Source organism: Erythrolamprus reginae, chromosome 1 (genome assembly GCF_031021105.1).
Source record: "Erythrolamprus reginae isolate rEryReg1 chromosome 1, rEryReg1.hap1, whole genome shotgun sequence".
Taxonomy (NCBI): domain Eukaryota; kingdom Metazoa; phylum Chordata; class Lepidosauria; order Squamata; family Dipsadidae; genus Erythrolamprus; species Erythrolamprus reginae.
In genome coordinates, this window is record NC_091950.1 from 55,009,136 (window position 1) to 55,021,921 (window position 12,786).

At 36.5% G+C, this 12,786-nt stretch overlaps 1 protein-coding gene across 1 annotated transcript in view; it reads left to right on the forward strand.

Moving 5' to 3' along the window:
* The window catches only part of ATG2B (autophagy related 2B), a 66,715-nt gene extending 54,345 nt beyond the window's left edge, over nucleotides 1-12,370 (forward strand). Inside the window, exons 32-42 of the mRNA XM_070752637.1 lie at nucleotides 2-110; nucleotides 201-395; nucleotides 1,947-2,048; nucleotides 3,031-3,109; nucleotides 3,261-3,465; nucleotides 4,181-4,250; nucleotides 5,476-5,558; nucleotides 5,711-5,832; nucleotides 5,995-6,149; nucleotides 7,184-7,330; nucleotides 10,888-12,370. Of these exons, the coding sequence (XP_070608738.1) occupies nucleotides 2-110; nucleotides 201-395; nucleotides 1,947-2,048; nucleotides 3,031-3,109; nucleotides 3,261-3,465; nucleotides 4,181-4,250; nucleotides 5,476-5,558; nucleotides 5,711-5,832; nucleotides 5,995-6,149; nucleotides 7,184-7,330; nucleotides 10,888-11,118 (1,498 nt within the window). The 3' untranslated portion in view covers nucleotides 11,119-12,370. The remainder of the gene's footprint in view (nucleotide 1; nucleotides 111-200; nucleotides 396-1,946; nucleotides 2,049-3,030; nucleotides 3,110-3,260; nucleotides 3,466-4,180; nucleotides 4,251-5,475; nucleotides 5,559-5,710; nucleotides 5,833-5,994; nucleotides 6,150-7,183; nucleotides 7,331-10,887) is intronic.
* Nucleotides 12,371-12,786: the final 416 nt, after the last annotated feature.

Genomic DNA, 12,786 nt, shown 5'->3' on the forward strand with positions numbered 1-12,786 from the left:
GTAGTCCTCAGAGTTCTCCTTCTCATACCCCAACGAGACATGGACGAAGTACTGCCTGTGGAGGGAAAGGAAGGAATCCTGATTTTTTGATAGAAATACAGTTAAGCAAGGTAAAGGGGGGGAATGGCATTATTTGTTTTATTTCTCTAAAACCGTAACCCATCAAATTCACTCTTTTTCCTTTCCCTTGTTTTTTAAAGGTGAAATTCCAACATGAGGTATATCCCTCAAGTGAATCAGAGTGTGAACTCAGCATGTTAGAACAACCTGTATCACGTCAAATTTTTATGGTTCAAGATCTTGAAATCAGAGATCGCTTGGCTACATCTCAAATGAATAAATTTCTTTATCTTTACTGTAGTAAGGAGATGCCTAGAAAGGCACATTCTAATATGGTAAGTGCTCATAAACATAAACATTTGCTGAATATTTTAATTCTTCAAAGGAAGATAATACGTTGAATTGTAGGCCACCCACAGTCATTGACTGAGATGGGAAGCTGATAGAAATAAAATAAACAAATAAATAAATAAATAACAACCAAGTACACTGCCGAAGTACAGTATGTATTCTTTGGCAACAGCGCATCATTTACAGGTTATCAGTTCAGAACTATTTTAGAACCTCAAAGAGCTAAACTTCATTTTGGTGGGTCCAAATTGATCCTCCCCTTTGTTTCAATTTCTTTTTATTTCTTGATGGAAATATATAAAGGTGCATTTTTCTCTATATTTATTAAATAATTTTATTTTCCTACTGAGCTATACCTTTAAATGTCACTTAAAAGAGAAAAGCTATTTGATTTCTTTAGACACACATGTTTTGGGCATTTAAGGCATGTACTGTATATCAACTTCTTATGGTTTTGACTATCCCATTTAGAGAATAATCATCCACCTCAGATATTTATTTTATTTAGAAGAAAGGCTCTTCATGGATTTTTCAATTTCTTTGCATTATCTCTGCAATCTGCAGAACATGCAAGCTCATTTTGGAATACTTTTTTGGAAAAAGGCATATTTATACAGAATGACTGGTATACTAAGTTATCCAAATGATTGATAACTCAAATCCAGTGTAATAATGCTTTAGCCAGAGTTTGTATCTGATCTTACCAGCTTTTTGCAGAACTACTATAACATGCTGACAAAAATCAATATCTGCAGCCCTGATACTACACAAATTTGATAGTGAAGAACTTCCTTTTTTAACAAGAGATTGCTAGAACTAATGGCCAAATAGTGGCTCTTGAAAAAGCAACATTTGGGATCTAATTGTTAATTCGTTATAATAAAAATTACACAAAACACTAGCACACTTTATTGCAGTCTTAGATAAGAATTTAAATTGTTACATAGCAATTGTTACATGAAATCAGTAAACATTGTAATCATGGTCTTTATCTCCAAGAATACATATTGCCACATATATATATCAGAGTTAATCTATTCTACCCAGATCAATAATCTTAATTATAATAATAAGGGAATGTTATTGATTGGGATCTACACATACTACTTATTTTTAATTACATTTATAAATATTTGCATAGCCATAAATTACTAACAGAAAAATGTTCCTGTTCTCTCAGAGACATGTCTTGTTCATATGCATTCCAGTAATGGCATAAGACTCACCCATATAAATACAGCTTAACAGCTACCAACACACACTTTGAATGTGAAATTGGCTTTATTCATGTTTGCCTTGTAATGTAGGAAAAGAATTTGTGATTATTCAAAGAGATGACATATTTATATGAATCCTCTGTTGATTATTTATTTATTTAAGCAATTTATATGGGATGCCCATCTGCCAAAAGTGACTTAAAACATCACAGCATACAACGATGTTACATGTTAATAAATCAGCTATAATGCCCAGGGTCACAAACAATTCCAACTGGTAAAAGGACAACATTAACCAATATATGTTTCATTTAACAGTTGATAGTTAAGGCATTGCATGTTCGTCCTGAGTCTGGCAGATCACCACAAGAATGTTGTTTAAGGATATCTTTAATGCCACTTCGTCTCAACATTGACCAGGTTAGTTAAGAAGACACTATGGTGGGGAGATGGGTGGACCAATTGCCCCCTTTTTTCTCTTTGAAGAAAAATATTATGCAATTGGTTACCATAGCTGCTGTTCCTCCTCCTCCTCCTCCTCCTCCTCCTTCTTCCTCCTCCTCCTCTTCCTCCTCCTCCTCCTCCATGAAACTCAGTCAATTTAAAGATTTGTCATAAATTCCATTGACAGGTGCTAATGGTTGATACAGGGTGCTGCCAGTGTCCTAGGCATCAACCAAATATCTTCTTAATAGGTAGGTAGGTAGGTAGGTAGGTAGATAGATAGATAGATAGATAGATAGATAGATAGATAGATAGCTATAGCTATATTATTATTATTATTATTATTATTATTATTATTATTATTATTATTATTATTATTATTATCTTTTAATCTTTTTATACATCAGTCATTGTAGCAAACATACCTAATGCTCCTGCCTCCCATTTTCTCATAAGATAACCTTCATTGTTAATAATGAGCCGAGGTGACGCAGTGGGTAGAGTGCAGTGCTGCAGGCCACTAAAGCTGACTGCTAGATCTACAGGTCAGCGGTTCAGATCTCATCACCGGCTCAAGGTTGACTCAGCCTTCCATCCTTCCGAGGTGGGTAAAATGAGGACTCGGATTGTGGGGGCAATATGTTGGCTCTGTTAAAAAGTGCTATTGCTAACATGTTGTAAGCTGCCCTGAGTTTAAGGAGAAGGGCAGCATTAAAAAATCGAATAAATAAATAATAATAATACAGTATTTTGGGTTTTATATTCAAAAATCCATCTGGCAAATGATTAGTTAGTCAGATAGTGTTTAGTATACTACTTAGTATTATACTAATTAGTAATACAGTAGTACTAATTTTCCATCTCTACATATGATCATCTCTACCATCTCTACATATGATCACCTAATGAGCAATGTAATAATTTCCTTTTTTAATATGTACTTCTTTTTATTTTGTAGGATGCCTTGTTTTTCTTGAAGGATTTTTTCACTAGCCTATCAACAGAAGTAGACGTCCTAATGACTCCAGATCCTGAGGGTAAATATTATGTAAAATCATATTATACAATATAAATACTAAATATAAATTATACGAATTACATAAATATGTAATTAATTTGAAAACAGCTATGTAGAAATAATAACTATTTGTTTGCCTTGGATTTTAATATCAATTATTTTATTTGCAGTTAAAAAGCCGCCTGCCCCTGAAGTAACATGTATTTTGCCCAGGCATCAAAGTGGCTTCAAAGAACCAAATCCAGTCATTTCTTTTTCATTACATAAGCAATCAAGTCAGAATGGAAGTGTTGATTCTGTGGATATGCTCAATGGAGATGACCATAATCTCTCACATGAAGAGGCATCGTTCAGTGATCAGCCAATATTTTTCAGGTACACTTTGGACACTGCTGTAAACCTTTATTTGTTTTCTAAATTTTGGCTGTTTGATCTAAAATGTGCTGCAAATAGGAGGGACACTATCCAGTCAGTGGTTGCTTACCCCTACTCTAAAATGTTTGTCTGTTCTCATGTTACCTTTTCAAAACCTCCATTTCGGCATTCTTGCCTGTAAAATCAAATGACTTCTTTCAAATGTTTGTTGTCATGAATTCTCTGAATATAGTTATGCTGAATATAATCACTGCTAAATATTTCCCTTCAATAAAGAGGAAATTTACCTCTCTGTGATGATATTTTCATTTTTATTAAAGTGTATTGCGATAGGAAATTTAAATGAAAACTAAGATCAGAAAAAAGGGAAATGAGAGAAGGAGGAAGAAATACAAGAAAAGAAAAAAGCAGTGATTTGATTTTTTTTCAGTGCAGTAAAGTACAGAATAAAGTTACAACCAACTTCTTGCTTTACATTTCTAGTAGATACCAGCCACTTTTGTAACAATTAATCTAATCATCTAAATCTCAGAAAATAAGAAAGACTGGAGATAGGCCCTCTGTTAAAAAAAAAAATCCATGTGATTCTCATGAAGCAATGCTGATTCTAAGAGCATCCAGAGATTAAGATCGTGATACTTGTAAATATTATCTTCCAACCTCATTTTTCCCCTGAGTCTTTTTCTGTGTATCATCTTGCCACTTCTCTTTTCAGAGAGTTCCGATTTACATCAGAAGTTCCGATACGTCTTGATTATCATGGTAAACATGTGTCTATGGATCAGGTTTGTTAAATCTTATGCTGTCAGATAACATATCTTCTTTCCATTAATCATGTGGGTTCATATCTGCTTTAGTAATACCTAATGATTTTTCAGATCTTGATATAATACAATGGTGAATTTAGAAATTTAATGGCACAGAAATAATTGAACCAACCATTTTTGAAAACTTGTGTTTTTAAAGACTGAACTTCCTGTGTTTTATAAAGGATTCATGTTATTCACTGGAACATTTGCCCTGTTTGCCAACCTGAAATAAACAGTGAGACCCTTTCAAATCAAGTGCTTTTCTCTCAGTTTATTCATTAGCTTTTTAGGCCACTGGTCTTAGGACATATGTCAGTTTGCAGGAAAAAAAGCATCTATGCTGGTATAATATTATATAACAATATCACTTAGATTTATATACCACTTCACAGTGCTTTACAGCTCTCTCTAAGCAGTTTACAGAGTCAGCATATTGCCCCCAACAATCTGGGTCCTCATTTTACCGACCTTGGAAGGATGGAAGACAGTCAATCTTGAGCTGGTGAGACTTGAACTGCCGGCAGCTGACAATCATCAGAAATAACCTGCAGTAGTGCATTCTAACCACTGTGCCTTCACACCACAATATACCAATTCCTATAGCACTATTCTATTTAGTTTTTTAAAAGCCCTCTAGTAGAAGCTTTATTTTGCCAACTTCCAAAAAGCCAGTAAAGTTGAAGCAAGCCTATCTTTCTTAGAAAGTTGTTCTGTAGGAGGATAATACATATGGAATTTGGGAGCAATATCTGAAAAGTAATCACACAAAAGACAGTTATTATATTAAAAAAAATCCTAGTTGGGCTTATTTTGGATTTCCATTACAGATAGTCCTCAAGGTATAACAACACATTCAGCAATTGTTCAGAGTTATATGAAGAGGATTGTCCTGCAAAATTGCAGTCGTTGCAACAACCCACAGTCATGTAATCATTATTTGCAACCTTGCTTGCCTGCCTGCTTCTAACAAGCAAAAAAACAGGAGGAGGTTGCAAATCACTGCTGCTACCATCTTTTTTTTTGCCTGCCCATTCAGATGATCCCTGCATGTGTCCACTCTTCATAGCATCCACCCACTTTTCTTACCCACAATTAACTATTAAATGAAAATAGGCATAATATGTGAAAAGCAGATTGAAAGATTTCTTTTTCTTTGAGTTTTTTTGAATTTATAGATGAACTAAACATATTTAATTTTCAGGGTACATTGGCTGGGATTCTGATTGGTCTCGCTCAGTTAAATTGCTCAGAATTAAAATTGAAGAGACTTTGTTATCGACATGGGTAAGCTTATTTAATTATCCTATTTATTTATAGTTAATGTTTACCAAGAGACTAAAACAAATCAAAACAGTTTAATTCTCACTTTTCCTTTTCTTAATTTCCAAATATCAGTAGTTTGTGTGTGTGTGTATTAATAATACTATTTATTATAGGTTGCTGGGTATGGATAAGCTGTTTTCTTATGCTTTATCTGAATGGCTTAATGACATCAGAAAGAATCAGCTACCAGGTATCCTTGGAGGTGTTGGGCCAATTCATTCATTCATTCAACTAGGTAAGACTGTGAAATGTTCTCCACATTTTTTCAAAATTATTGTTATTTGTATTATTAAGAGCATTTCAGTTTAAATATATATGTGAATGTGTTTTCCATATCTGCTTAAAGAAGAAATACTTGGCCATATTGGTTATTTGTAATATACTCTCTTTGATTCAGTTCAGGGCCTAAAGGATTTGGTGTGGCTACCAATAGAGCAATACCGAAAAGATGGCCGTATTGTGAGGGGCTTCCAGAGAGGAGCAGCTTCTTTTGGTACATGTACAGCAATGGCAGCATTAGAACTGACAAACAGAATGGTTCAGACCATACAGGTATATTTTCCATTTATGCTTGCTGACAATCAAAGACTATTCTTTGGTTAATTTTGAAGGACATAAAATATTAGAACATACATGAACATGCAAGCTTTCATGCAAGATGTCTGTCACCTACTTAATTTGGATAATGGAAGTTCTAGCCTGTAATGAAGAATAACTTCAAGGCTTTGGAACAATGTACAAAGGGTTTAGATTTTTGTTAGATTGTCTTCATTTAAAACTAGACAAATGCCCATTGACCTGATAGGCAACATGGATGGTAGTAGAGAAAAGAGGAAACCTTACTTTTGTCACTGCTACATGGGATGCATCGGTAAAGGGCAGCCTTCATGGCCCTACTGGAATGCTCTGGTGGTGGTGGGGGAGTGTATGCACAGACATGCGCACACGTGCACACCCACCCTTCAATTTCCTGCGCATGTGCAGAATCATGGCCTGAAACAGTCTCACCTGGGAGCCAGCAGCCTCGCTCCTGCTTGCCAGGAAGGAGAGGCGCCCAAGTCAATGAGCTGCTCTCCTTCCTGGAAGATTCGTGCTGATGGATCCAGGGCAAGATTGACAGGAGCACCTCTGCCGCTGCGGGAAGAAATCCTCCAAGAAAGAGAGCAGTTCAGAGGGGTAGACGACGTCACTCCTGCTTTGCCCCCTTGCCAGGAAGGAGAGGTACCCCCAGTCAATGAGTTGCTCTCTTTCCTGCAATAAATGAATGTATTTTGAACAACTGTCTTGTAACTGGCATCCTTAATAAATAAGATTCAAATAGAATTATTTTCTGTGAAAATAGTTGTTCCCTTTAAATTTCAATACCTAATCTTGAACTTTTGTAAATAACTTTTGTAAGCATAGCTTATAAGTGTTCTATTATGTTATATTAAATGTTAGATGATGTGTTAAATTAAGATACATCTTAAATCCTGAGGCATTAACAATGCATGTTAGGGATGAAACATAGTTATAATTCATAAAGCATTGGTTTATTATTTGTTCTATTAATGATACATTGTTATTTTTATTGAATTAAAATCTAGGCAGCTGCAGAAACAGCTTATGACATGGTTTCCCCTGGGCCTAGCTTAAATGAGACAAAGAAGCTCAAACGACTTTCTCGCCGTCTAGCTTACCAGCCTGTGGATCTTCGTGAGGGTGTGGCAAAAGCATACAGTGTTGTAAAAGAGGTAACGTGTAAATTTATTACTAAAAAACTCCTGTTTTGTGGGTAGATTGTATCCTTCTTGTTATTTGCTATAATTTAAGATATATTTATATTCACCTTCTAAGCATTAAATTGAAAACAATATTAAAAATAATGAAAACATTGAAGGAATGGGTGGGGGGGAAAGCTGAAATAAAACATTTTCATCCAACATTAAGATGACTAATTAGCAACATATGGAAACTACATGCATACTTTTAACAGAATGCAGGCTCCTAGAGAAAACCTCTCAAATCCATTCACTAATGACCCACCAACAAAGTCTTAATCTGTCAGGATTTAGTCTCAATTTACAGGTCTAAGATTATCATCCCAGTATAAGTATTTATTCTTCAGAATTTTTGACATTCAGTATCTTTCAGGGTACTCTAAACACATACAACATCTAGCAAAAGCGTCATTTAATTTTGGGATTTTTTGCTGTATTTAGATCATTTCCTATAATATTACAAAAATGTCAAAATGCATAACATTTGTAATTATTTTGTATAATAATGTCACTGTACTATCAGCTTTTATGATCACTAAAGTTTGATATCAATTTTTCCTTTATACCAAACCTGATTTGAATATTCTAGTAACTTTAGTCAGCAAACTAGTTTTATTAATTTTTATTTATTTACGGTACCGTCTTTTTTATTTATTATTTAAGGGACCGTTTTTCAATTTTAAATTGCCGCATGCCTCCCAGAGACCAATTAGAGCAGTGATTGTCAACCTTTTTTGAGCCGCGGCACATTTTTTACATTTACAAAGTCCTGGGGCACACCACCAACCAAAATGACACTCTAACACAATACATATTATACATATAGTTAATAATGTAGTTTCTAAATGTATTTATACACACTGTGAAACTTGGGCCTGTTTCGATGAACACAAATGGGATATCCTGGCAGGAATGGTAGTTTGGGGACCCATGTTAAATTTTCCCATGGCACACCTGACCATGTCTCACGGCACACTAGTGTGCTGCGGCACACTGGTTGAAAAACACTGAATTAGAGCACACATTTTAATTAAAGTGGCCTGGGAGTTCATGAATTAACAACTTTCAGGGCCAAAGCGTATGAATATTTTGTGTGCATGTTGTTGTGATTACGAAATTTATGGGTTTTTAATTAGGGTTTTATAAAATTTTAGATTTTAAATTTCACTTCTTTTTATTGTTTTATATTTATATTGTTGCTGTAAGCCTCCCTAAGTCCTTTGGGATTGGGCAGCATAGAAATCAAATTAAATAAATAAAACAATAAATAAATTAACTCCTTCATCCCCAAAAGTAGAGATGGCATCAATATACAGTGGGCGTGGGGGGGGGGATTCTTTAGTCAGACACTAGTTGTGCAAGTTCTCCCAGTTAAAAAGATGAGAGAGGCCTGTAATTGACATCATAAGTAGACCTCAACCATGAGAGACAAAATGAGAAAACACATCCAGAAAATCACATTGTCTGATTTTTAACGAATTTATTTGCAAATTATGGTGGAAAATAAGTATTTGGTCACCTACAAAGAAGCAAGATTTCTGGCTCTCACAGACCTGTAACTTCTTCTTTAAGAGGCTCCTCTGTCCTCCACTCATTACCTGTAATAATGGCATCTGTTTGAACTTCAGATGTGCAGAATGCAGCTGCGAGAGCAATCATGGGCTTCCCTAGGTATGCCCATGTTCACTCCGCAGTCTGCATTGGTTACCAATCAGTTTCTGGTCACAATTCAAAGTGTTAGTTATGACCTATAAAGCCCTTCGTGGCATCAGACCAGAATATCTCTGGGACCGCCTTCTGCCGCACGAATCCCAGTGACCGGTTAGGTCCCACAGAGTTGCCTTCTCCGGGTTTACAGCAGGTAACAAGAATATTAGAATATTCACATATCCATTAGTCATTAGCTTCAGATTATTTGTCTATTCTGTACTTTCATTTTTGTTAATAAAATTACAGTGATCCCCCGTTTATTGCGTCCCCAACCATTGCGAACAGGGTACTTCGCGATTTTTCAACCCGGAAGTCAAAATACCATCTACGCATGCGTGCGTTTTTTCTATGGGCACGCATGCGTAGATGGCAACCGGGAGATCAGCTGCTGGGTGGCTTTCCTGGGTCTTCCCCCTCTTGCTGGCGTCAGCGAGGAGTTTCCCCACCGCCCACGCAAACTCCTCGCTGCCGCCCGCCCTTCGCCCGCCCACGCCGTTCATTCTCGCCGCTTTCGAGCTGAGTCCTGAAGCGAATTCGCTCCCGGACTCAGCTCGAAAGCGCCGAGAGACAGCGCCAAGGAACGGCCTGTCCACGCTGTCTCTCGGCGCTTTCGAGCTGAGTCCGGGAGCGAGTTCGCTCCCGGACTCAGCTGGAAAGCGCCGAGAGACAGCGCCAAGGAACGGGCCTGTCCACGCTGTCTCTCGGCGCTTTCGAGCTGAGTCCGGGAGCGAGTTCGCTCCCGGACTCAGCTGGAAAGCGCCGAGAGACAGCGCCAAGGAACGGGCCTGTCCACGCTGTCTCTCGGCGCTTTCGAGCTGAGTCCGGGAGCGAGTTCGCTCCCGGACTCAGCTGGAAAGCGCCGAGAGACAGCGCCCCCCGGACCCCCAACCCGGGTTTGGGGGGCTGCTAGGAAGCCCCCCATGCCGGCGGCAAACAGCCGCGCCGCCCCCAATCTTCGGCTCCTCGCTAGCGCTGTGGGAGTAAAAACACCATCTGCACATGCGCAGATGGTGTTTTTACTTCCGCATCGCTACTTCGCGAAAACCCGCTCGTTGCGGGGGCTCCTGGAACGGAACCCTCGCAACGAGCGGGGGATCACTGTATATTTTATTATGAAATAACATAATTAAAAACATGAATTCAAGGGAGAAAGAAATCACAGTGTAAACAGAATTGAATATTTTTGTGAAAGATCTTTATATAGAATTTTAGTCCCCCACCCCACCCCAAAAAAACTCGTCATGGAATCATTGGGCCCTTCCAAAAAATAAATAAAACAATTGATATGTGCAAGAAACAATATCATATTTTCATTTTACATGTCCTGTCTTGGAGAGTGTTATTTACTTGTATTTTCTAGGAAAACATTCAAATGGTTTGTGCATTGTGCATCTATTAAACAGCAGCTGTTTTTTTCACTCTAATCTTTTAGAAGTACACTTCTGTATCCCAATATAGGTTCTGATTGTTGTAAAATCTTGTTTCCTTCATAATCTGCTAATTTCATTAAAGTCACACTTAGGATTATGTATTTCTGCAAAAGATTTTTCATTTCTATTTGAATTCACTCCCTCTGAAAATAGTTTGTTGAATTTGATTGCCCAAAAACTATCAACAGTAGCGTTGGCAGAATGTTGATTTATTGTATTATCTCCATATGGGAAGGTGCCAGCTCTCAAGTGAAATTGAGAGATTTTGTTGAACGAGATCCTCAGCCTAGAAAATTGCTGATCTAAATCTCTTAATTGGTGTTTGGAGAAGTGACTTTATTAGACAAGACTCTTCAACTCTCATTTTTTGTATATTTGTAATTTTTTCAGGGGATTACAGATACGGCACATACAATTTATGAAACTGCTACACGTGAACATGAAAACAGAGGGGTAACTGGAGCAGTAGGAGGAGTTCTCCGCCAGATCCCGCCAACTGTAGTAAAACCGCTAATAGTTGCAACAGAAGCAACATCAAATGTTTTAGGAGGCATGAGGAATCAGATAAGGCCTGACGTACGACAGGAGGAGTCTCAGAAGTGGCGTCTTGAAGAGGATTAATATGTTAAATATATTTGAAATGCAGAGATTGGGAATCTGGAAGAAACAATTTCCTCATAGTAATTTAAGATGGGGACATAGCTTTTCCATATGCTCATCTCAGGAATTTAAAAAGCGCATAAACATATTTGATGTCAAAAACTGGATTATTCATAGAGAAAAGCAAGTTTGACAAAATGCATGTTCCCAGTACCTGCTGGTCAGTGCCAAACAAGGTCATCATGGGTTGCCAAACCTATAATGGGTTGGTTTGTGACCAGGTAACGTTTTGTGTTGCAATCTTTTTCCTTTGAAATCCCATCAGCTACTCTGAGTGTAAATGTAAGTTTTAAAAGATTCCCAAGCTTAGGGCTGTATCAATTCCCTTCTGTAACAGGGTAGAATTTGACACGAGAGAGGTCATTTCAGGATATGAAAAATTGAATTTTCAAATATTTTCAGATAGTTACTTTGCCTTTCATGCAGCACTTAAAACAGAGGACAATCTCTCTTGGTACCTAATCAAAGTGTCATTTTCATATAATTGTGAAGATTAATTGTGTTGACTACATGCTGAATTCCTCCTTTTGTGGAGATCCGAGTAATCTGAACGTTGCAGACATGTTCTGTTGTTTTGCACTTTAAAGAATTTAGCCTGTACATTGCTTTTTTAAAATAGTTAATAAAATGAACTTTGTGGTTTATCCCAGTATGAGTTCAGCATTTATGCAAGTTATTATTTATAAGCAAAATACTACATGATTGTCAATGACAATAAAAATGGATCATGGTGCTTTAAAATATTCAGGTTTGCTGTGTAACAAGAAGGATTGCAAGATGTGTGCACTCGCACATATACACAAATAACAACTATGAAGGAAGAGTGATTTCTTGAAATAAAAGTACTGGTAATTGTATAAATTAGTATAGATTTCAGCTTTAAAATATATGTTCACCCTATATTTTTCTTCCATTTTCCCTATAAGAATATTAATTTCATATGATTTTAAAATATGCTGCTTCTTTCCTATTTGTTTCTTTAATGGTTTTGTCTTCAAATATTACTTTTTGCTAAATCCATCCCAATAAGACAGCCAATATGCAGAATTCAGTAATAATATATATGCAGAAAAGATATTGCTATAGATTCCTGATTCCAAAAACAGAAAAACCACCCAAAATTTTACATTGATGAAAAATATAATCCAATTATTTTCACTATTTATTAATGTAAGTATTTGGAAAATAAATAAACTGCTGTTCAAACAAGCTACCGGTATTTGTAAATATAATGAACTTTTTAAAGCCTACTAGCTGTAGGTAGCCAGTCAGTGTTTTTTATGCATGTGCTATAGACAGACATTGTCAGTATCTTGCAATTCTGGTGGATTTAGATGCTAATCAAATAAAGAATACCATGATATCTAGGTGCAAAACAGTAAGAAAAAAGTCATGTGTGTGTTAATAGGAAAATTGTATACTAACCTGCTAGCCTCTTCATTCAATATTTATATTTATGACATTAGTCATAATAACTAATCCTATGACATTTGCCCATAGATGAATACTTAGGTTCAAAATATTGCCTGATAGGCATACATGGTTGTGATCATCTAGGTTGGATGGTAAAAGTCCTTTATAATTTTTTTAATATCAATTAATAATTCTCTTTCCACAGTGATTGTAAGA